The sequence below is a fragment of the Aspergillus lentulus genome (genome assembly GCF_001445615.1).
Source record: "Aspergillus lentulus DNA, contig: Alt17, strain: IFM 54703, whole genome shotgun sequence".
NCBI lineage: Eukaryota > Fungi > Ascomycota > Eurotiomycetes > Eurotiales > Aspergillaceae > Aspergillus > Aspergillus lentulus.
Genome location: NW_028322112.1, coordinates 924,358 through 947,956, shown reverse-complemented (window position 1 = coordinate 947,956; position 23,599 = coordinate 924,358). Strand labels below are relative to the sequence as shown.

Genomic DNA, 23,599 nt, shown 5'->3' with positions numbered 1-23,599 from the left:
AGATGTGGTTTGGCCAGTTTTTTTCATATTTTATCTTCTAGAAACGAAGTCCATATTACATAGTATATCAGATATACCAGTTGGATGCCTAGAAGCTCTTGAGTATCTCACCGTACAAGTCAGACCATGTGATCTGAATAATGTGACAATCCACACTCGAAAGATGGACCAGGTTGGACCGGTCATTGGGCCCTCTGCAATGAGACAGTAGCATCAGGTTATAACAGAGGCCAAATGGGGCCACCTGAATAGACCGTCGCGCTGAGGTAGTATCCAATGGGCCTTCTGATTGTACGCCGTAGGGTATCTGAGGCAAAATAGCCAAGACTTATCACTGGTGGTGTATGTGATATGATATCAGATATAGACAATGTAGCATGTAATTGGATGTACTGAATATGAGAAGATAGAGAAATAGACATAAGGTGGGAGTAGAGGTGGTGATGGTGATTAAAACAAGATGTAACATATAATCATATATATCATATGGTACTCCAGTATGATATGTATGTACCACCTGTATTGCGTGCAGTGGGCAATCACCATGCTGGCTCATCTATACAATCCCTGCTTTGACATCATGCTGCATCAAGTAACTATATTATGAGTGTATTGGGATGTTTAATGTTCTTTGTTGATCCATTCTATGTACATCTTATATGGAGGTGTGGCGCAGAACTATTTGCCGCTAGTAAGCTCGGCATGAGCAACTATTGGTGGGTTACAATAACTGGTGGGGCAAATGGCGTAGCATCCACCTTAATTAAGAGTGCGGAGTTAACCGCCATCTGGATCGCTTAAGGAAAGGCAGCCTTATCCATGTGAATGTTCTTCGCCTAGGAGGGACTATAAAACGCTATTTTATTACGCCAATGACAAAAGGAGACGGTGCCCATCGATATTACAATTCCATTATTTGTTGGCCTCAAATATGGACTCCACATGTCTCAGCATGTTTATATACTGACCACTACACTCCGTACACTGCCAGACCTAAGTATAATAGCGACTCCCGGCAGCTCGGCATCCTAATATCAGGGAGGTGCGCTGTGGGCAACCACAAAGGTTCCAGTTTAAGCCACTGGATCCAGTCAGCTATGGGCGCAGCGGTCGGCCAGGCCGACAAGATGTTGCATTTCTTACTTTCCAAGAATATAATCACGTCTTATAGACAAGGGGGCGAGGTAAATATCTCATAGTGCGTTATTTGGTCAGATGGAGCGTTCCTCACTGTTCCAGAGCCTAAATGGGGTTGCCTTGTATCCCAATCATCATCCTGTATCTCGCAGCCCCAGCCAGCTGAGGAGGCAACTGGTTTTAACAGAAAAGAGCAGGAGATATACTAATTGCTATTATAGCTGATTAGAAAATTTACCAGTACATCTTGTTGCGGATGTTGTGAGTAATACCACCTGTCAGTTCATACATAAAGGTAAGTTTAGCAGAGTTAATTGCGGCAATAATTGCCAAAGCTATTTGTCCCTTAGTCTTTGATGTTATACTGTCAGTAGAGTAGTTCACCACAAGGTGAGTTCCCAAGTACAATAAAAGAGAATAAATAGTCACAGCAAACCAGACTACTTTCTATTGGCAAAGATACTTGTGATTAAAGCCAAGGCATCTATGCAGATATCATTACTTATCAAGATAATGATGACTTCAAGATATACATTAGCGCCGCTGCTGCTGTCTCTTGCAGCCACTGTGCTATAGGTCATAGAAGGAGGATCCAAGAACATCTTACTCATGCAAAGTTTTAAAAACTCAGGCTTCAAAGCACACACCTCATGTAAACAAAATCCTAGATCCCAATGTGTGTATGATTTTGTTATTCTTATATAATTTCTTAAGTCCTGTGCTAGTTCCTCTCATCTATATCATTGAAGCTTTGATGACTATCCTTTTCGCAACCCAGGAGAATTATATCTTCTTAAGCTTAAGGCCAGGACATCAGGCAAAACCTTGTAGATGGGACCTAAATGAAGCAAGTCCTTTGGATTACTTAATTATATCTAATAGTGCGGTGGCCTAAGCTTGTCAAGGTGAAAACAGTTGAAAAGTGGCTGTGAGGGAAAGAGACAGAATGTTTGCTACTGCATGTGAAGGGTGTAAGGTTTAAGTTACTCAAGCCATCTTATATAGCAAACTGAGAGGCTTTCATTTGAATTTCTGTAGTGAACAGATTATCATCCCCACCAGTCTGGCGACTTTATTAAGTTTACACAATAGAACCTAGCATAAAAGTTAAGTTTGATGTCTGAGAAGGCCGACTTCCCTATATGTACTCTGAAAGAGCTAAATAGGGGCATAAAGGAGAGAGACTGGGAATATACTTAAAAGGCTGACTTTCATTGTGGTCCCAGTAAGGATCCAAGCTATGAAAAGTGAATCTAATACAGTTCAGACGTCACTATGATATGCATGGTGAAAATTATTGGACTACTACCTCTCAGAGGTAGAGCACTGATCTATTAAATCAAAGTTTAATAGTGTACTGGTTGGTCCCTTACTACCCATGATCGCGTGAGCATATGACATTCAGTACTGAGGTCAGATTCCCAAATCTGCCAAAGGTTGTCCCGTCTTGCTGGTCATTGATCGTCCACTCCAGGAACGAAGATCTCAACACATGAGGGTTTCTTGTGTTCTAACATCTTCAATGGTTTTATAAGATATTTGCCCTTCTGAATGGCTTCATCAGCGTTGCTGGCGCCACTGCACTTTTGGAAGTCTTCCACCCTACAAGCTCCAGCCTTGCATCTACTTCTGAAGGCCTACCCTATAGCTCCATTACTACTGCCATTACGTCCGCCGTTATATGCATTATGTTGCTTTTTCGAATTTAAGGGGCGGAAAAGGCGACTTAAGGTGAGCTAGTATTGGCCTGGGCGCCGCTGGTTTTACTTAATCTTTCTGTAATGGAGTTCCTTGTCGGGCTGGTTTGCTGGTATTTAGACAGAAACACATCTTGGAGGGGACTTCTCCTGGGTATTTACTTTGTGGTGCTCACAGCATTCTGCATCATCATATCCTTTTCTGTGTGGTTATCATTTGAATGCAAAGGGTGGCCTGGGTAGAGAGGCAAAGGAAGCTGCTTTAGTAAAAAGCGCATCCCACAGTTCAGAGCAGCGCAATATAGAACAGGGGGTGATGCTGTAGGAAAAGATATAGATTCTATCCCATCTGTCTTGACAGAGATGCACTGTCACTAGACAATGAAAGAGCTTTAATGATCAACTCTATGGCTGGAACGCAGCAGGATCAGTGTGACCTGCAATCCATGCAAATCAAGGATTTGAGATAAAGACTTGCCACCAGTAAGGTATCACCTTGAGTCAGATGAAACCAAGCTTCAAAGCCAAGGATATCGAACTGGAGCCAGCAAATTCCTTCATAGTACGTTTCCCTTTAACGATGTATCTCTCAAAATGGGTTGATACTCCATATATAGTCGTGCTTCTCCAGAAAAGGACAGATTGACAAAGCATAGGCTATTCTTGATTCTCTTCAACAGACTTGCAATATGTCAACTGAAACTAAGTGCCAATCATCTTATTCAGAGATTAGTATAAAGCAGTGAATAGCCATGGCATATATACCTTTGTAAACTCCTGCTCATCAACCTCTTGTCTAAGGTAAATGCTGTAAACCCTGCATCATAACTATTACTGTTAAGCTATCACTTCATGCTTCCATGTTGATGGATATCAACGACACTGTCATCAGTAAGGCCTGGTTTAGTTATTTGTTAAACAGCTTTTAAGCCTTGCTGCTTCAGAATATGTAAAATAGAAGAATAAGAGATACTAGCCTATATGTCAGAATTTCAGATGATTTCTGACGCCCATTTTGTGATCTTTGTGAAGAGAATTAAGAATACCTTCTTTAATAGCTTTCGTGATCACCTTTGGGCAGCTAGAACGCTTGCCATATTCTATATATTCTAGGTGAATATGTGGATCAATAGCTGGATTGTAGCCTGGATCTATAGCTTTTTCAACCCAGTATTGGATGATCTGATGTGATAGGCTAAGATTTCCAGCAATCTCAGAAGGGGTAGAGGTCCCTAATATTCTATACACAACAATATATGATCTGACATCGACAGAACCTTGAACTATCTGATCAGGATTTTCCCTTCATTCCCTTTCTGCGGTTCTCCCGTTGTCTTTGTTCCTTGGCAGCATCGCGCCGGCGCTTCTTCCAGGCACGGTTATTATCTCCACGATTCTCCCAAAACCATTTGGTAAATTCGGAATCCTCTTTCAACCCTGCCTTAGTTTCAGACCTAGCAATAGGAGTGTCTGCGTATTCCTCAGTCACTTCCATGGCATCAGAATCATCGTTGTTCCAATCGAAGTTTCGGTTGATCAAGGCTGTGTCTGGTGTTGGAGCAGCACTTCGTAATCCCCGAATTAGTAGATCCCTTTTTGTGAAGGGTGTCTGCGGCTCCTTGTTCTGCTCTTCCTCTTCTTCAGATTCGATGTCATCCTGTCCGAAGAAGCTGAATTGGGTGTTTGTTTCTGGCGCGGGTTTGCTATCTGAAGATTCGACAGCAGGCCGCTTGAAAAGGGCTTCTAAGGGGTGCACATCTTTGGAATCTGTTCCATGAGTCGTTTGCGCAGAGGGCGTAGCATTACCAGGTACTAGCTCAGGCTCGTCAGTCTTCGGAGGCGACGGCACCTTTTCCTTCCCCGGCAACGTATGTGATTGTTGCTGTTCGTCTTGGTTGAAAGACGCGCTTGATTCAGAAGATGCAGACGACATGCTGTCTTCGCTTTCTGAGTCTGTGCTGCTGTCATCAGATGATGTCGTCCCGCTAGAAGATGTCCAATCCTCTGACTCATCTGCCGAGTCAATTCCGTCATCCTTTGTTTTCTCAAGATGCGTTTCCTGCGTCGTCGGATGAGCTTTCGCCGACTTTCGCTTCTCCTTAGCCCCAGCGACTTGCCCCGGGCGATATTGGTCTTTTCTCAAACGGTCACCAACCGTCTCTTTGAGGTTTCCTGCATAATCTATCCAACCTTTGCCTTCCTCAAACGCAGATGTAGGTGCTGCTCCATCTCCTTCCGACCGTAAGAAGCTCGGATGGGTGATGGTTGTGGCGAACTCATGGACAACGGATTCCTGTGGAGATTTTTTTTTCTTCTTGGCCTGCTTTTCCTGCTTCTCATCGGGAGACGCAGATCGGTTCTTGGGTATCTTGGTTCGGAAGAGGCATTCTGACTTCTCAGTATACTTCGATTTTGCTTGGGTCTTCGCCTTTTTGTCATCCTTTCCCTTCTTCATCTTTTCGTCCTTACGTCTCTCTTTCTTGGCATTGGCCGACTCTGTCCACCCTCTTTTCACTTGACGGCCGGACGGAAGCTCGTATCCATCGAGAACGTTGTCATGGGCCTTGCGCTTTTTGGATACTTTGTCGGACGTAGTCTTTGAGGTCGACGTAACAGTGTCGGCTTCAACATCCACTTCTTGTCGTTTCGGCGACCGTGCAGTCTCGACTCTAAACTTTCTTCCTTTCAGAATTGAACCATTCAGCTTCTTTTTGATCTTATCCGCTTCCATTGTCGGCAGCGTCACGTAGCCGTAATTGTTCTCGGGAAACGTTGGAATGCTATGAAAAGAGATATCTTTTGCGGATGCTCGGACCGAAGATGGCAGTACAGAGGGCAAGAGATCCGGAGTGAAAGGAGTGATGTGTAGGCGCGTGGTCTCTGATGCTGTGGTAGTCATTTGCTGTATCGAGAGATCCTGTATATTTTTGTAGTGACTGATGAGTTGGAAGAGATACTGGGAATTTAAGAGAGCTGCATCTGATTGGATTATGCAAGCGAGGGTCCCTGGAATCAACACGATAGAGACAAAATCACTAACATTGAACTGGCTCTCCTAAAAGATTGAATGCAAATGCAAGCCGCAAAGTAGCTGAGCAGACAAAAAATTATTGTTCTTGGCATTGGGATTTTCGACCGCCAGATCCAGGCGCAGGTGTGGCGCGGCAAGCCCGCTCACTAGCCACATATGACATGTCCTGCCAAGGCCAGGTAGATGCGCGGTAGTACTTGAAGAGGTAATTCCATACTCAGTACCGAGGGGTACACGAGAATGCATGGCATCGGATCCGAAGAGGTGTTATCATCATTATCGTAGAGCAAGACAGAGAATTGGAGAGACTAGTGCATACTGTACATACTTCGCTAGCCTCAAGTCCTCAACAGACTGAACTGCAGTATTAAACCTTTGTACCTTGCTTCCTGCTCCGTGTCCAAAAGTGCTATTATGGGCAGCACGGAGTACTTCCGTATAGAGGTACGGACTACGGAGTACATGAGTCCACATTATTTGATCGCAACCCCACTGTCACCGATCTACGGAAAAAGGGCGTTTACAAGGGTCTAGCCGGTGTACGGAGTAGCCACAGCCTCTTTTGATGGAATGGAAATGATCGATGACTGCATGTTACCTTACCTGTCATATTACCAAATTTACAGGCCGAATGCGCCTATTGCGCTAGTATTGTTGGTAAGGTATTCATGTATGTATGGGCTATTACCTTGCCATTATTGAACTCAAAAAGTCATCGATCTCACCTTTAGTAACTTCGACTATCTTGGGAGCCCAATCCGCCCTCTCCGAATCTTGTCTGTTTCTCAGTTCCCTCCTGCTCTTTGAAAGCTCACGCTATCAGTTCCATCGAGTATCTCTCTTATTTTTGTTTTCGATACTTTTCTCGGTTTCCAAGTTTAATACCAGATCTCCGATTTCTCTCCCTGATCCGGCGTATTCCATATTCCCGCGGCTAACTCAAAGCCCGCATTCTGATCTCATCGCCGCACTGAGTAGCCACATCTGTCGCTCACATGGCCACATCGGGTTCATTATCACCACATCATTTACATCCCCGCTCTAAGAACTGAAACCTCCCTTCTTCCGTGCTTCATCTTGCTAGGACTACTCATCGATACATCTGATAAATTTCCTATACGCCTATAACTGGCGTGGCGTCGTCGAAGTCAAACAGCCTTTCAAGTACGAGTTGGCCGCAGTTCATCCCGAACCATCCTGACAAGCTCGTTCTGTATTACAACCCACCCTCTCGTTAAGGGCAAGGATGGGTAATTCGCAAACTAAAGAATCCCGTCCTCCTCTCAGTTCTTCCAATCGCCGAAGTCATCAATGGGGTTCCTCTAGCAGTCACGGGAGATCGCCGTACAGCGACCGGCATCATGCGGAAAGTTCCAGGTCTCGAGGTAGTAGACCAGACCTATCTATCCTTGGAATCGGTGGGAGTTCCGAGAGAGATGTGGCCACTCTTGAGCATCGGAGAGAGACAAAGCAGGAGCGAGAAGCTCGTCGGCTAGAAAAGGAGCGGGCAGCTCGGGTCAAAGAACGAGAGCGTAGCATGAGGGAAGAGCATGTCGATGGCGGTTATCTGGTTACGCAGGGCGTATACGTGGGCACTGAGGATTTCAATAAAGCAGTAACTCGGCAACTGATGGTAACTACAACCCCCTACAGCCCATTCCTGACATAAACTGATCTTGTGGCTCAGATTGAGCGGAGACTCGCGCCGTTTTGGAGAGGACTGAATGATTTCTCGGAGTCGTGGACTGAGCATCAACTGATGGCAGCAGCACGTGGCCTGCCAATACCGCCACCAGACGAGATTCCTCCGGAGCTGGAATATAAGAACCCGCCGAAATTGACTGAAGATGGGAAGGAGTCCAGCATTCAACACTTGATGGTGCCAATTACGTCAAGGTCGCAATCCTACGGGTCGGAAGCCTCGCAATCATCACCCCCGGCGCATTCTCTGCCAACGCCCGTCTCTCCCATAGCTTCCGGTACGTCGACCTCACCGTTGTTTCGAAGCCGGGCGAAAACCTTGGCTTCACTCACCACATCCAAGCTTGGTTCTCAGATCGATTCGACGCCTAAGGAGATACATCTACCTAAAGACCCATTTGTCAATGGGCAGCCAATAGAAGCATATCTTTATAAAGATGCAACCGAATGTCCGATATGCTTCTTATACTATCCCCCTTACCTTAACCGCACGAGATGTTGCGACCAGCCTATCTGTTCGGAATGCTTCGTTCAAATTAAGCGGCCCGATCCACATCCGCCTGAACACGGAGAAGCGGAACCCAATGCCACCACCACGGAGGGCGATCGTCAGGACAATCAAGACTGCCAACTAGTATCTGAGCCTGCTGCATGTCCATTTTGTGTACAACCCGAATTCGGAGTCACATACAGTCCTCCACCGTTCCGCAGAGGGCTCGTTTACGCAACAGATCCTACACTTCGCCCCAACTTTGCTTCTCCAGTGTCCTCGACGTCGTCTTTAGCTTCGGCCAATGCGCCTCCAGGGACGGGTCGTCGGCGCGCTACCTCGCTGTCTGCCAATGACCCAACGGTCATCACGACAGACAGAGTTCGTCCTGATTGGGCTCAAAAACTAGCGAATGCCCGGGCTCATGCTGCGCGAAGATCCGCCGCGGCCACGGCTCTGCATACCGCTGCATATTTAATGAATTCTAACGCATCGGGGAATGAAAGCAGAAATTTCGGTCTTGGACGAAGAGGCGTAATGCGGAGAACTGGTCAATCGGAGACTCCGAGCGCCTCGAGCCGCTCAGGCTCCCCAGCTCTACAGGCGCTTGCCTTTCTGACCGACAGACGTGCACCGGGACATGAAACAGACTCCGCAGAAGAAGGCGCAGGGAATCTAGCACCGCCTCGTAACAGCTCGAGACGGAACCGTATTGATGATCTCGAAGAGATGATGATGATGGAAGCGATCAGACTGAGCTTGGCTAGCGAGGAAGAGAGGCGCAAAAAGGCCGAGAAAGAGGCCAGGAAAGAAGCAAAGCGGCGCGAGAAGGAAAGCAAAAAGGCAGAGAAGGCTGCGCGCAAGCATGGGTTCTACAGCAACAATGCTAGCAGCTCCGCGTTGGACGTTCCTTCCGATGCCCGACTTGGAAGGGTCACGAGCAGCTCCTCCTCGATAACTGGCGAGGATGCATCTCCAGGCAAGGGTAAGGAAGTGGATCGCGCATCGCCATCTGCTACCGCTGCTTCCTCGCAGTCAAGTACCGAAATCGCCTCTGATTCTATGACCATCAACCCGCACCCAAACGTGGTGGAACATGGATCAAGCGCGCAGTCTTCGATGGCTCAGCCCTCGCCGCGCGAGCCGCCAAAACCATCGCATCTGCGTCAGGTATCCAGTGCATCCTCATCATTCTCATCACTTGTTGAGTCAACGGGAGAAGATCACAGTGGGCCTTACGATGGCAATGCTTCGTCCACCGAGCCGCTGTTCAACTTCCGCAGCTTAGCTGCTGTTATCGGAGATGAAGACAAAGGCGATGAAACTGCAGAGCATGTGGAAGATACTTCATCAAAACCGAGCGCCGAGGGGTCTGCTTCCAGCGCTGCGCCTGTGGCCGATGAGATGCCTGGCCACTCCACTGCGCCTGCTGACCCGATAGCTGTGGGAACCGTCGCAGAGGACCGGGACTGCTTGATGCCCAAGGAACTCGAGACTCGGTCGGTGGAGATTACCAGCGCCACGCGAAATGCCGAGGCAACAACTTGAGGAAGTGCTAGAAAGGTTCATCCGAGGGCATTCCAGCCTCCACGGCGTTGTCTCATATATGACGATGAGAGACCCGGCTAGTTGCGAGCAGTGCCAGAAGCACTTATGGTTGGAGACAATCGCCAACCTACTCCTTGACTTTTTGTCTTCTTTACCTCATCCCTCTCTCCGTATTTCATTATATTCTCTCGGCGGGCTGACCTCTTTTATATACATATACAGTGCAGTAGATCTGTTTTTTTCCCTTTTATGTGATTGTGTTCCTGTACTAGCGCAGATGGGCAGCGAGACTGCATCTAGTTTTTATGGCCGTGGTTGTCTTTGTTTTTGACGGGTCCCGAGAGCTAAATGAGCTTCAATGTGGTTTGGGACGAGCCCTTCCTTTCGACAGGGCAAAATGAGATATTTCTACTGTCTTTGGATAGACCATGGAAGCACGATCGTTAAGGATTCTATCAGAGTTGGTAATTTGACAGATCTTCCATACGGAGGGCGGAGAACAGTTCTCTATTAGGCCGGGAACTGTTTGCCATAGCCCCGAGTCAGAATGAGGCTCAGTCTCTCAGATCAATCATAGAAACATTTGCCAACAAGCGTATCATAACTTCGTAAGTACTAGCTAGTGAGTCGTAATTAATTTCGGTAGATCAGGAGGCTTGATCGTTTCACGGATCGATTGTTTCAGATGGCGTTTCACTCAATGCTGTTAATGTAGGCATTAGAGGGTGTATATATTGTATGCTCTGTATAATTAAAGAAAGACTCAAGTGGTGACTTCAGCAGCATTCTTGTTCTTGTAGATTGTTAGACCACCGTCTGACATTATAATCACTGGCAATGATGTAGATTAGAAGGATACATGGAAGGGTACCTGCATTCCTCCTGGTACTGTTAGTGCCCGGTTATTATTATCCCCAGTGAGATCCACAGTCCCCACAGCTCCCCTTGGACGTAAAACAGGACGTTTGACAGTTTTACGTCTGTTTATCTACAACCTGATGGGGGTCATTGTTAGTCTCATTGCGCGGAGCACATCAAATATTTGGAGAGGGACTTGTCTCATTCTTAATCATACGCAGGATTTAGGTAGTTTATCATCTTGTAAAGCCGACCTTCTGGTCTGCCTGATTTTTTCGGTTGCCTTGAAGGATTCCTCCTTAGCGCTGCATAATCATGAACTAGTCAGCCTACCTATTGAATCCTGCCAGAGAAGCAGGCCGTCACTGTGTAGGGAGGATCAAAAAGATATGATCTATCACCTTTGATGTCTGTACCTAAAAGAAACGACTACCTTGGATCTTCATTTGCTCTGAAAGCGGCCGAGTGTTCTTTGTTTCCGTCTCTTCCACTCCGAAACTAATCAATAGATAACGAAAACGGCCGGCTGAGCACACCAATGGACTCTCAGAATTGGAGCACTTTCAGCTCATCCTAATCTCCGTCCGGCGTGTCACAACTGGCCCTGTTTATAGGACTGTTCCCTACCACTAACTAAAGACCCTAAGAGTGGATACGTCCAGTCCATGGTTCTCTGACGAGATACCCGGATTTCCCACGGCGGAATCCTGCTTGGTTGGACCATAAGAATGACTGCAAAATACCAGGAACCTACGTAGTCCAACTCAGATGATCACGAATGATACTTCGTTCTCTTGTTTATTGGCGCCTTTTTGCTTCTTTCTGGTATCTTAAGAGAAAACTAACCTCTCCACAGCCTCTGCACTGCTGAAGTGTCTGTTTCCTCCAGAACCGGTCTGGTTGCATTGATAGAAAAAAAAATTTTCTGCTCAATTGCTTCAAATCATCCACAGTCTCCAGTATCGAAAATATATTGATTCTAATATTTCTGGGTGAAAGCAAAGCGTCAATCTCATAAGCCATGGCCATTCTGCAGAAGGAGAATCGGCCTCGTGGACTGCGAGTTCCGTCGCTTTCCGCCTTCAAATCTAAGAAACCCATCGACCACGAGCCAGCTCCAGCTCCCGCTCCTGTTTCTACTGCTCCTTCGGCTGCTGCTCCTACGCCTCCAGTTCCCGTCGCTCCTCCTCAGTACCCCGTCCGAACCGACTCTGCCCCCATTCGACCTGCACGGCCACAGAATGACAAGGAACTGCCCCCGAATCCACTGCCGGCTTTTCCTTCCACATCGGCACCCCTAGGGCGGGAGGATATCCACCCAGCATTCAGAAACGAACCCTCAGCTGCGCGGAACCACAACTACGGGCCTCCTGCCAGAGTCCGCGATGAACAACCAGTCCATATCCCAAATCAACAAACCCCTTCCAGCGAAAACTCAGTACCACCAGATGCAGGTGACCCATTAGAGGACTTCATCCCGGATCCCGAGCCCGAGCCCGAGCACGAACCGGAACTGGACGGTGCCAGTGGACGCCTCGACTCTGTGTCGAGTGACGAGAATAATGGGCCTTTCACCCCTCCCGAGATCGAACCGGTCACGGTGCCACTGAACCGACTGCATTATGCTTGTTTCCAGGAGCATCGGAGCATGATGCCGGCCAATAACGTCTGGTATTCGCTGCCGTGCATGGCCTGCCAGAAATTCGACCGGGAGATGCGCTACAGGTGTGTCTTCTGTTGCTTGCGCATCTGCGCGGACTGCTATCAGAGCTTGCAGAAGGTGCCGAATCGCTCGCTGGCTCGATTGATGGAGACGATGCCTGCAAATTCTTAATGCGACGTGTTGGTTGATGAATCGTGATCCTATCGTCGACATCGGTATGATCGACGATTTCGGAATTATATATATATTTTTTCAATGCATCTTTTGGTCAATGACCTGCCTAATGCGATGCTGTACTCTGGATGCGTTATGACGGGAGTTTTGAGTCTGTTTATATACCTTTTTGGTCCCGAGCTAGAGTGGATGATGGTTTCTGTTCTTCGCTATGATATTTCTCAAGGGTATGCTGTACAGTTGTCTAAGTTGCTTAGATCTCTGAGAATCCGCATTCGGGCGTCTCTGGAGAGTCACCAATATATGAACGCATGTCAATCATGATCTTCTTCAGTGAGACCAGGACACCCCTCCATCTCATCAGTTTCGTAGCGATACTTGCACCAAAAGCAGTATCGATGTCGTTCGCGCAGATATACGACTAACCGGGCCAGCCGTTCACTCGGATCCAGCGCGTTGAACTCATCAAGTTCTGGGTCTTCCTCCTCCAATTCTTGTTCCAGTATAGTAGACGTATCTTTCCCGGAGCCAAGTGCTTCTTTGTCGTCTGGCTCCAGCGTAGGATCGTCATACCCCGGTAACTGGGGGTGGGGGAAGAATGACGATGGGAGCGAAGTCTGAAGAGCATGGCGCATTTGTAGAGCTTGCTCCTTCTCCTCACGCTCGCGCACCAAGCCTCTGTACAAGACATTGATCTTGGACGTGGGCTTGACTCTCACTTTGGCGCGTGCGGCGCGCGATTCACCGGTCGGATCTTCCACTGGACCCTCATCGGGAGACTGCTCCCTATCCGGGGATTTATCCTCCTCCTCCGTCTGGCCCGTCTCTGCGGTTTCCACAACCCCATCCGCAGTCTCAGCCTCAGCCTCAGCATCCAATCGCTCCGCTACCTTCTGCGCGGCGTGCACTTGCGCTTCTGTCCGTCGCGTCTCGCGCTCCTGCCGAACGCGGTCTCTGTAATCTCCTTCTTCTTGCTTAACTTTCTTCAAAGCTTCTTCCGCCTCCTCCCGGAATTTGCGCTTCTTCTCGCTGTCCAACCCAATGCCTCCGCGGCCCTCTTTGAACACGAGATTCAGTGGCTCTGATCGTAGCCGTTCCTCTTTATCCTCATGCGAGGGCTGACTATCTCCGGGTGGTGTCTGCGGCTTTCCTAGAGTCTGACCGGGTTTGAACCCGAGTTTGGCCATCATCTGGAACCCCTTGTTGGAGGGGTCCAGCGTGCTTTTGGACAGGGCGGCATCTCGACGGGCGGCTTCTTGGGCGGCAAGTTCGGCTTTCGAGGGGACTTTGGCGCGAGCTTCTGCCTAGGACGCGTGGAAAGTTAGCTTTGGGGCCGAGCGCTGCTAGATGTTATCAAGTGGGAAACCCGAAGAAACGGACCTCTCGCTGCTTGCGTAGCTTTTTCTGGGCAAATGTTTCCTTCTGCTGTGGCTCCTCGATCACCATTGACATGTAGTCATCCTCCTCTTCCTCTCCTCCGTTCGCGGGGGGCATGGTGATGATTGCGCCCTGCCGACTGTCGGAGACCAGAAGTAGAGCCGATGAGCAGCCGGGATTTAAGTGATAACCGGATGGGATCGAAGGCTAGATGGGGATTTGTATGCCAAGGAAATAGTTGCAAAAGATGGTGTGAAATTAATTTGCCAATTGCTGAGACTGGGGTTCCCTGATTGTGACTGCGGGGAAGAAAATGCCGACCGAAATGAAGCACTTTTTGTCTCTCTCCACAGTTTCCCGCGTGCTAAACTTCATTACTATTCCATCCCCTCTCGCACTTCTGCAGGACACACTTTGAGTCACTTCCCCCACACTTGAGAAGAGTTGATGAGGGCTTGCAGAAATCCTTCATTGTCCTCCCAATCCCTTCTTTGGATGAAAAAATCAAATCAGATGATTGTTATGACGTCAGCACAGGAGAGACAGCCTCGCGGTATCAACAATTGCATATCTCACTTCCTCCAGCACTCAGTGCTGACATGGCATTAGCATCAGATAAACAGCCAAGCAAGTTCCAACCATTGGAAAACGGAATCCAGTTTTGCTCGCCGGGACTTCTTCTAAGCTCTCCAGGACGGAATATCCGAAGCGATGATAGGTTAACATGCTGATCCGCTTCTCTTCCTAGCCTGCCGTGTTTGTACTTCGGCTATAACGCCGATAATGGCTATCATGGGGCTTAGCTTACCAACTTAAGATTACTCCCCAACAATCGCTGACATCACTTGGAAAGATGTTGTTTCCGGATCGTCTGTTGGACTTGTTCCGGAGAAGACCCCAGAACCCGAGGCCAGAGTCTTGGGCCTGCGACAGTTGTCCTCGGTATAGGGTATCACTTAAATAGTGTTTGATCGCCTACTCTTTGAGTATCCTTTCGAGCCATTGTCTACTGTCCATTTCATGCGATCGGGCGTGCCGCCAGAAAATGCACCTGAACAATCTTTACGCCTTTGTTCTGCTACTACTTCCTGCTGCATCTGCCCGGAAGGCTGTTGTAGATCTTGGGTACACACAATATCAAGGCCATGAGCTCTCCAACGGCATTGTACAGTGGCTGGGCATGCGTTATGCTGCCCCTCCTGTCGGACAGTTGCGATTTGCTGGCCCACAGGATCCGCTGCCAATAAAGGGGGTTCAAGAAGCAAATAAGGTAGACATTCAGTCAAAACCTAATGTCGTAAGCTTCCCATGCTGACGAGCGATCTGGGCTTAGCACGGTCCTATCTGTATCCCAACTGGGGAATATCCTGTGGGCTCTAGTAAATCCGAAGATTGCCTATTCATCGATGTGTATGCCCCAAGGAATGCGTCCAATCTCCCTGTGTTCTTCTGGATACAAGGTGGTGGGTTCAACTCCAATTCGAATGCCAATTACAATGGAACTGGGTTGATCGAAGCTTCTGGCTTGGAAATCATCGTGGTTACCTTCAACTACCGAGTTGGACCTTATGGGTTCTTGGCTGCCAGGGAGGTCCAGAATGGCGGAAGTTTGAACAACGGCCTCAAAGATCAGATCAAGGCTCTCAAATGGGTCCAGAAACATATCAGCAAAGTGAGGCGTCTTCTACCCTATCTGTTTCTCAGCTTCGGTGTTAACTCTTCGTCAAAGTTTGGCGGCGACCCCAATCATGTTGTCCTCGGCGGTGATAGCGCAGGGGCTGCTTCCATCACCCTGTTGCTCTCGGCCTATGGGGGAAGAAACGACGGTCTATTCCACGCTGCAGCTGCAGAGTCACAAAGCTTTGCCACCATGCTTACATCGGCTGAGAGCCAGTTTGCTTACAACAACCTGGTCATCCGCACCGGCTGTGCGAGCGAAAACGACACACTCGCGTGTCTACGCAATCTTGATACAGCAAGCCTTCAGCGTCAGAATTTCAACACGCCGTTCCCTGGAGCGCAAGAGGCGCCGCTGTACATGTACGGGCCGACTGTTGACGCAGACCTCGTGCCCGACTATACGTATCGTCTTTTCCATCAAGGCAAGTTCATCAAAGTGCCAGTCATCTTCGGCGACGACACGAACGAAGGTACCATCTTCGTCCCGAAAGATGTCGCCAGCGCCGCCGAAGCCGACAAGTTCCTTCAAAACCAATTTCCAAAAATCGAGCTTCATAACCTAGCCAAGATTAATGAGTTGTATCTGCAGGAAAACCAGACTCAGTCTTTCCCTGGTGCTAGTATTTGGTGGAGACCTGCAAGCAACGCTTACGGAGAGATGCGCTACATCTGTCCTGGCATCGACATGTCGACCGTCTACGAAGCTGCCGGGGTCAAGAATTGGAACTATCACTACGCCGTGGAAGATGAAGCCGCTCAAGCTTCAGGTACTGGTGTGTCCCATACAGTCGAGGTCAACGCCATTTGGGGGCCCGAGTACACGAACGGGGGTGCCCCTCCCTCTTACACTACCACAAACGCTCCAATAGTCCCGGTCATGCAGGGTTACTGGACAAGCTTCATTAAGACATTCAACCCGAATACTCATCGCTATCCCGGCAGTCCCGAATGGAAGACTTGGGGTGACGGGGGAGGGTACAGCCGTATTTTCATCAAGACGAACGAAACGAAAATGGAAAGTGTCCCGATCGATCAGAGGCAGAGGTGTGGATATCTGATCAGCATTGGGACGGCGCTGGGCCAGTAGACCTAATGAGTGGACTAATTCCGTACCTCAGTTTTACGGTAGGACAGTGGGGAAAAAGGAAGAATTTCTTTTTGTGTCGTTTGACAAGTGTATATACAAATAAAGCCTTGAAGCCTGGTACGCCTTGGACAATAATGATGCCAGAGAAACCAAGAATCCCGTAACCACAGACGGCCTGAGTATCAGAGATGTCATGAGAGGAGTGGAAGATCCTACCACTTCCCCTGACGCTTCCTCTTCTCCCGCTCGTACGCATTCGCCTCTCGGCCCTCCTCGTTCTGGATCTCCGCCACGAGGCGCTTGTACTTCTTCTCGTACTCGGCATCGCGCTCCTTCTTCTCGCGCAACTTCTCGCGGGCAACGAAGTTGGCATCCTTGCGCAGCTCGCGCATGGCACCCTTGCGCTCGCGCTTGAACTCCGCCTTGAGACGGTTGAGCTCCGCCCGCTCGCGGTTGGGGTCGTAGTGTTTGTCCGGGTTGAAGGTCTCCTCGAATTTGGGGATGGCGGTCTTGATCGCCAGCGGGCGGTGGTTGTGCAGCAGCAATGGCCGGCGGGTCGCACGCGCGCGGGAGAGATGTGCGTCAAGTTTGTCTAGTGTCGATTGCAGGTTGTCCTGGACGGTGGACGAGAGCTTGCCCTTTGTGGATTTGTTCACGTGGCGGAGCACTTGCTGCACCGGTTCGAAGATCTCGAAGAATGCCGACTTGCCAGCCCACAGGTCGGACGCGGAATTGAGAAGGGTGATAAATGTGTGAATGAGAGAAAGTTTAAGCTCGTCCAGGGACCTCTGATCGGACTGTGCGGTGGCGATATCCCAGAATTGGAGCTTTCGAGGGTTAAGCTGTTTAGAGGGGGTCAGTCGCAGCGATTCTTGAGATCCCCTTGCTGGGAAGAACCCAAGGCTGCTGGTTGGTCCTGTCGGACAGAGATTGCAGAGGGCATTGAGCACGTAGTTGATGAACTCGGGCATGTACCGCTTCGAAATGGTCTGGTACTGGAGACAGAGGCTGGCGGCGTAGGCACCAGTGGCGTAGTCTTCTAGCGAATTGATAGATCCTTGACCCAGATACCGAGCAAGACATAAATGGGCAGGCGTAGCAATTGCGTGGAAGTGATCCGAAGTTGGAAAGGTGGTTGCAATGCCTGTTAAAATGACCAGGTCTCCAGCGCGCAGGCCGAGAGGACGGTCCGTCGCAATCTCTCGGAGATACCTTCTGTACGCCATGCATACGATTTCCGGGTGGGACTTGGCCAGAGAGTGAATGTGACGTAGGACGGCCTCGAGAACGTTGAAAGGAGGATGTTCGGGTTGCTCAGCCATAAAAGCAACATGACGGACAAGGACAGCAGCGAAGCGCCCTAATTTCGTCTTGTTGTCGGCGTGCAGACGCGGGTGGTGCAGGGCTCGAATACGCTGGATGACAGTAGGCAGGTCATTCATGGGAACATCCTTGATGACTTCGAGGAGCGATTCATGATCTTCGGGACATGGGTAAGTGTAGGCCAGCCCTTCACTTGTCTTTTGGGCACCATCGCCTGCTGCCGGGGAATCCCCAGATTTACTGGTAGGAAGTGTAAGCCCATTGATAAGCTCATCTTCTTCCTCTTGTTCTTCCTCCTCCGATTCTTCTTCCGACGATCCCTCTTCTCCGTCGCTTTCGTCGAATGAGAGACTCACATCGGACCTCGTCTCAACAAGATCGTCGTCAATGATAAAGTCGTCCTCGTCTTCGACTCCCATATCGGGACGTTCACTTGTCGGAGAAGGCTGCTTCAGACCAAATGCCTCCGCATCGTCCGGAATGGACTCATCGTCAGAGTCCTCGCCTCCCGTTTCGCTTTCTCCTTCATCATCCTCCTCTTCGTCGCTCTCCTGTTCACCACGCATTCTTCTAAGACGCTCTTCCTCAAGGGCCTTGAGTCGTTGCGCTTCCTCTTCGGCCTTCTCTTCAGCCGTCTTGGTACGGTCTGTTGGCTGAGAACGCTTGTCGAACGTCAATTGTTTCAACCGCTGATCATATTCTCTATTAGGGTCATTATCCGCGGTCCCTTTCAGCAAAGCTGCACGCTCTGGGTTCATCGACTCCAGGTCGTCCTTCGCAGGCTCCGGTTTCGGTGGCGGCTTCACACCGCGCAGCATGTCAAAAAGATCGGGAAGTCCTTTATCGAGCTCCTCGCGAAGATCGTCGTCTTCCTCTTTCGCCTTTTGCCGTTCCAGCTTGTAGAACTTCGACTTGGCGATGACTTCCTTCATGACTTCATGTTTCGATTTTTTCCTTTCCGGCTGATCCTCTCCATCCTCATCATCAAAGACAAAATCTTCTAGCTCTTCATCATCATCGAGCATTCTTTTCCTTTTCCGCGGCATTTCCGAGTCGGATTGATCCTCCTCCAATCCACCCAAATCCTCTTCAAAATCGTCTTTAGGGACGTCACCGCCGAGGGTTAACGTCTGGCCTTTGTGCGTAAGTTGAAAATCGTCTTCATCGTCATCTTCCAGATTGAACATCGACTCCTTGCGCAGTTTCTTCTGACTTTCTCTGGCAAACCGTGCGGCGGCTCTCTCCTCGGGTGTCATGGTCGGATCGTCTTCACCGAAACGGCGATCAACGATACCACCAATCTTGTTCTTCCTCTCCATTTCCCGAAGAAGCGTTTGGCGTCTCTGTCATATAGGGAAAAAAAGTCTTAGTTGCCGGGCAATCTGCATTTTGAACGACATTCAACCCACCTTTTCTTCTCCAAGTGACTTCGTCACTCCGGGCCTTGACAGACCAGCGGCCGGCTTAGAGCCTCCATCTCTAGTAGTCACATCGAACTTGTTCCGGGACGTCACTTTGATCTCGAACGGATTAAATCGATCTCGAATTGCTTGCAGAGCGGCATTCCGCTGCACACGATTCTGAGCGCTGACGCCAGCCTTCGCATTCTGGCGCTTTTGCTTCTTGGACTGCTGCGGCGCTAAAACACCACTATCGCGAAGCGACGCCTTCAACTGTTTCAACTGCGAAGGCGGCATGGTGATGTGTTGGTGTTGAAGTAAAAGCGTCCTGCTGCTCCTCCGAAATTTTTTGGACGATGCATTTTTCAACGATTTGCCCGCAAAAAAAGTAGGCTCACCGCTTTCGTCGGGGAAATTCTGCCGCACCGCTTTGAGATCATCGAACTACTCCGCTTTCTCCTCACACGCAGATGTCCTTTGGGAACCTGCATTGCCATAGCAAGATGGCTTCTCATTTGAGTGATAGGTTTCTCTGGTTATGTCTGGGTATGTTCTATTTATACAGCTTCGCGATGTTTGTTTAGAATGCTAACTTATCAGGCGTGTCTCTCTTCTTTGCCGTCCGCGGAATTGCTGCGGATCTCCGCCGCGTGAGTGATTTGACGGAAATCAAGCATGTCGAAAAGGAAGACAAGATAATCAGTGAGGGCACAGAGGATGGTATGCTGAACGATTCTACAAGAGGCATTTTTCAGGGACTGACTTCCATCGCAGCTCTCAAGCTAGATACACTCTTAAAGCTGTCCGATAGCACAAGTTACGACCTTCGTGCTGCGTACGCTGCTTCTGCTCTCCATTACGAAGCGTTGACATTGGCTAATGATCCGTCTAGGGCACTGCGCATCATTGCGGAGCGATCTACAAAAGGCTCGACGCGAGATTTGCTTCTAAAAGACCTGGCAAGCAAAAATAAAGAGCGAAGAGGTAGAGCGCTAACTGCGCTATACTTCCTGCTATCTAATAGAGCGCGTACGTTTTCCATCGATATATACTGTAAACTGCTCTCATACTGACTGAGTGGCAATTTGTAGTTGCACGAACCGCTGTCTGTTCTCGCCTGAAAGACCTCTCTACCTACACTGCCCTCGTCGATTGTTTGTGCAATTTCCTCAAGGAGCATGTTGAAGAAACCTCTACCACCGATTCGCCTATCCTGCCAAAAACGAGACCGTTGGGCGAGAAAAAAGCACTCAGCATTCTCAATTTGATTCTGCGAGAAAATATTCCTGCCGCACTGGAAGCTGGTGTGGTCAGTCGTTGGCTTTCTAAATACCCATTCCCGTGTGCTTTGACAACCCCGTCGCGGAGGCAGGACGTGGTGATACTCATGAAGACTTGGTGGTCTGATGACACGATCATGAGTGAAATATTCAGCACGCTATCATCTCACCCTGATGGTACAAAACAATTAAGAAAGTATGGTCTAATGGGCAGTATGATGGAGGAGAATGACCATGATGATGATGAAGAAGATAGCGATGTATGGATGATCGATGGCGAAGATACAGCCGGGTCGAGGCGCCTTTCAGGGAGGAGGCTTCGCGGGGGAACCGCAGAAGAACAAGCCGTCAGGAGGCGCAGGAGGGAAGCCATGGTGTTGAGCGATGGAGTTCATCCTTTGAACAATGACGATATCTTTCAAATACCTATCGCAGAATGACCGCGAAGGCTCGCATATTCTTATTCGAGGGCGAAGACTATCCTTCTCGAGAGGTTATGTGATATCCTGCCTGACGACTTTCGGCATATTTGTGTGATCATTCCTTTCCTCATGCATTCATGATACCCTTTATTGTTGATAGCACTATATATTACAAACTCGCATATTCGCGACAAGCCTCGCGTGCTGCGTTCATAGCCCCATCCAGGCTGACTTCGTCACATGGTCAATCTTCTTCCGGCTGCTCTTGACGAAGCCAAAAGCTTTGAGCTCGGACAGACCCCTGTAGAACATAGTCATGATCATTCGTTCATCACAGCTTTCACCTTGTTCGCTTTCGAAGACCGCATAGAAAGCCTGCCAAATATCGTATACGTTAACCAGAGAGCCAGACTCGAGGTATAGCTGATACAAGATCGCTGTGGCGGGCTGTTTAGTAGAGAGCTTCGTTTCAGAAGACTCTGACGTCGATATCAAATAATCAAATGGATTGGACAAAGCCCGTTCAATGGCGAAACGGGGCCGCGGTGTGAATGTCTCCTTCAGAGGGTTCCTCATATCGAGGAAGAATACCTCATGCAAGCACAAGTCCTGCGGCCTAAGCAGGGTTTCTGTAAGATATGCCTCTAATGAATGATAAAGGCGATCAATGATCCTCGTGTAGTCGACGCTGTGTTTGGAAACCTTGTTTTTCCCCTTACTGAGTTTGACCCGCTGTTGAACAACGGTCGTTGCCACCATGGACTGTCGGCTGTCATACTCACTTCGAAGGGGTTCAGCACCTTGATAATCTTGCAATATAGCATCTAAGCCTCTCCTGATTTGTTGAAATTCCTGGTCTTTCGTCAAGCCATCCGGAAGACTAGCAAGAATGTCGCCCAGTTTTGTGGAATCCAGACTCTTCAAGATCTTCATCATATCCTCCACAGAGGAGGAGTTCAGCAGTTCTCCTGACAGGGCACGGATGGAAAGTTCCGAAATATCCGTTCTCTTGGTGAGATTCAGGGTTCTTCGACATGATTGAATCCACCTGACAGTCTGGAAGATATCACGCATCTTCTGCTGTCCGGATCTAAGATGCCGCAACATTTCTTGGAAGAGAAATTCGTCATCCTCCAGCAACCTGCGCGCTTGGTCGAATGACCCCTCCTCAAGAAGGTGCTCACAGTAGCTTCATTCCATTTAGTGAAAGCACGTAAACGCAGCGGAATAAGACACTCACCCTCGAAAGGATGGAAGATTTTTGATTGCTTCGCACAAAGGACCGTTTCGAAGGGCTCCAGGCAAGTCGGTTGCAAGAAGTACAGACAAAGGGTTCGCAAAAAAGTGGGTCATGTAAGAATACTGCCAAGTTGTTGTGAGATATTGAAACTTTAAAGGAGTAGGAGGTGCCGGAAGATACCTTGATCACTCGACTGAACGCCTCCGGCGTCTGAAAGTAATCGTTCGATCTCTCGAACAGAACGGCAGTGATGTTGCGACCCAGCCAGAAGCGGCCACTCGGATCCGCCTGCAGTCGCTCATATATGCGATCGACACAGTTGCTTGCATCATGAATTTCAAAATATTTGCCTCGGAGTAAGGCGACAGTCGATCGTGGAAGTCTCCCTTCGAAAAGCTCAACAGAAGCTGAAATACCAAATAATAGAGTAAAAGGTATTCTGTCGAGCCATGAGCTGCAGTAATATGTCAGATTCTGGATAATCGAAGCCAAGGACGCTGGGCTCACTTTAGTAGCAACAATAGGTCTGTCAAGATGGTGGGATCGAAAGCTTCGCTGTCTCGAAATGCGAGCACCAGCTTCTTGACTCCCTTTCTTTCCACATAGTCGCTCAGCAAGTCAAGATCATATGCTAGAAGTCTTGGTCCCTGTACCACGCTAAGCCATCGAATTCGTCACGCTGGGATAAAAGGACGGCAGTCTAACCTCTCTGTCTGTCAATAACTTCTGGTACCCATCATTTCCTTCCGTATTCGTCACCGCGGCACGTATGATGTTTTTCAGCGTCGTCTTCAGGTTGGGTGTATCCCCGGATTCCAGCACAATTACACCACCCTCTCCTGTCGCGGTCAATTGATCATTCAAACGCGAAAGTAGCCGACCGAGAGAGGAAACGTTCGATCCAACAGTGACTAACGCCGCCGGTATGCACCCTTTATATCTATTTCCAATTAGATTCTGTAACTCATCGGTGCCATGGGTGCGATATCCGTACGTCTCGAATGAGGTCGATCTGACAAAAGTCGAGACTCTTTCATAAACATCGGAGTCGATATCTACCAAAATTTCCTGACTCGAAGTTAGAAGATGTCAAGCCATGCCAGGACTGTCTATAGCACTAACTTGGATCTTTGCTTCCTGCTCGGACCATAGCTGCTGGTAGGTTTCATATCTTAATTTGACAGCGGGTTCGGGCTCGTCGCCGTTCAATAAGGGCACGAAGGGATAGAGATGATCTACTTCGGCTTTCCTCTCCGATCGTACTTTTCGCCGTTTCGAGGGTCTTTCTCCATGACTTTTGGTTTGATTAGAAGGTTTATAGATATAGACACCCTAGTTGTGTACAGCATTAGTTCAGTGCGGCCTTGAGGGTCAATGTTCCACGTACCTGGCTACTTGATCCATCTTTAAATGAACCCAGCGCATCCGTCTCTATATGGTCTGGATCCATCGCGCGCGAAGCCTCCTTGGGAAAAGTAGGCCAGACAGCTC

General features: G+C 48.9%; 8 protein-coding genes across 8 annotated transcripts; 4 read left to right on the top strand and 4 right to left on the bottom strand.

The window, feature by feature from the left end:
- Positions 1-4,125: 4,125 nt before the first annotated feature.
- ALT_9350 (uncharacterized protein) lies at positions 4,126-5,733 on the bottom strand (the record flags this gene model as incomplete). The annotated part of the gene is made up of 1 exon (XM_033561955.2): positions 4,126-5,733. The coding sequence occupies one exon, from the start codon at positions 5,731-5,733 to the stop codon at positions 4,126-4,128; it is 1,608 nt and encodes a 535-aa protein (XP_033417846.2).
- A 1,378-nt stretch (positions 5,734-7,111) lies between these two features.
- sip5 (Sip5p) lies at positions 7,112-9,604 on the top strand (the record flags this gene model as incomplete). Its single annotated transcript, XM_033561956.2, has 2 exons — positions 7,112-7,498; positions 7,553-9,604. 2 exons carry the CDS (start codon positions 7,112-7,114, stop codon positions 9,602-9,604), a joined length of 2,439 nt encoding a protein of 812 aa, XP_033417847.2.
- Positions 9,605-11,483: 1,879 nt separating this feature from the next.
- Positions 11,484-12,296, top strand: ALT_9348 (uncharacterized protein; the record flags this gene model as incomplete). Its single annotated transcript, XM_033561957.2, has 1 exon — positions 11,484-12,296. The coding sequence occupies one exon, from the start codon at positions 11,484-11,486 to the stop codon at positions 12,294-12,296; it is 813 nt and encodes a 270-aa protein (XP_033417848.1).
- Positions 12,297-12,613: 317 nt separating this feature from the next.
- ALT_9347 (putative G-patch domain protein) lies at positions 12,614-13,793 on the bottom strand (the record flags this gene model as incomplete). The annotated part of the gene is made up of 2 exons (XM_033561958.2): positions 12,614-13,603; positions 13,680-13,793. The coding sequence occupies 2 exons, from the start codon at positions 13,791-13,793 to the stop codon at positions 12,614-12,616; spliced, it is 1,104 nt and encodes a 367-aa protein (XP_033417849.2).
- Positions 13,794-14,721: 928 nt separating this feature from the next.
- ALT_9346 (lipase 1) lies at positions 14,722-16,443 on the top strand (the record flags this gene model as incomplete). The annotated part of the gene is made up of 2 exons (XM_089600588.1): positions 14,722-14,946; positions 15,010-16,443. The coding sequence occupies 2 exons, from the start codon at positions 14,722-14,724 to the stop codon at positions 16,441-16,443; spliced, it is 1,659 nt and encodes a 552-aa protein (XP_089455085.1).
- Positions 16,444-16,655: 212 nt separating this feature from the next.
- ALT_9345 (snoRNA-binding rRNA-processing protein NOP14) lies at positions 16,656-19,463 on the bottom strand (the record flags this gene model as incomplete). Its single annotated transcript, XM_033561960.2, has 2 exons — positions 16,656-19,109; positions 19,176-19,463. 2 exons carry the CDS (start codon positions 19,461-19,463, stop codon positions 16,656-16,658), a joined length of 2,742 nt encoding a protein of 913 aa, XP_033417851.1.
- A 206-nt stretch (positions 19,464-19,669) lies between these two features.
- ALT_9344 (uncharacterized protein) lies at positions 19,670-20,886 on the top strand (the record flags this gene model as incomplete). The annotated part of the gene is made up of 4 exons (XM_089600587.1): positions 19,670-19,712; positions 19,767-19,886; positions 19,941-20,195; positions 20,258-20,886. The coding sequence occupies 4 exons, from the start codon at positions 19,670-19,672 to the stop codon at positions 20,884-20,886; spliced, it is 1,047 nt and encodes a 348-aa protein (XP_089455084.1).
- Positions 20,887-21,078: 192 nt separating this feature from the next.
- ALT_9343 (uncharacterized protein) lies at positions 21,079-23,558 on the bottom strand (the record flags this gene model as incomplete). Its single annotated transcript, XM_089600586.1, has 7 exons — positions 21,079-22,057; positions 22,109-22,230; positions 22,289-22,562; positions 22,616-22,755; positions 22,814-23,176; positions 23,231-23,440; positions 23,496-23,558. The coding sequence occupies 7 exons, from the start codon at positions 23,556-23,558 to the stop codon at positions 21,079-21,081; spliced, it is 2,151 nt and encodes a 716-aa protein (XP_089455083.1).
- Positions 23,559-23,599: the final 41 nt, after the last annotated feature.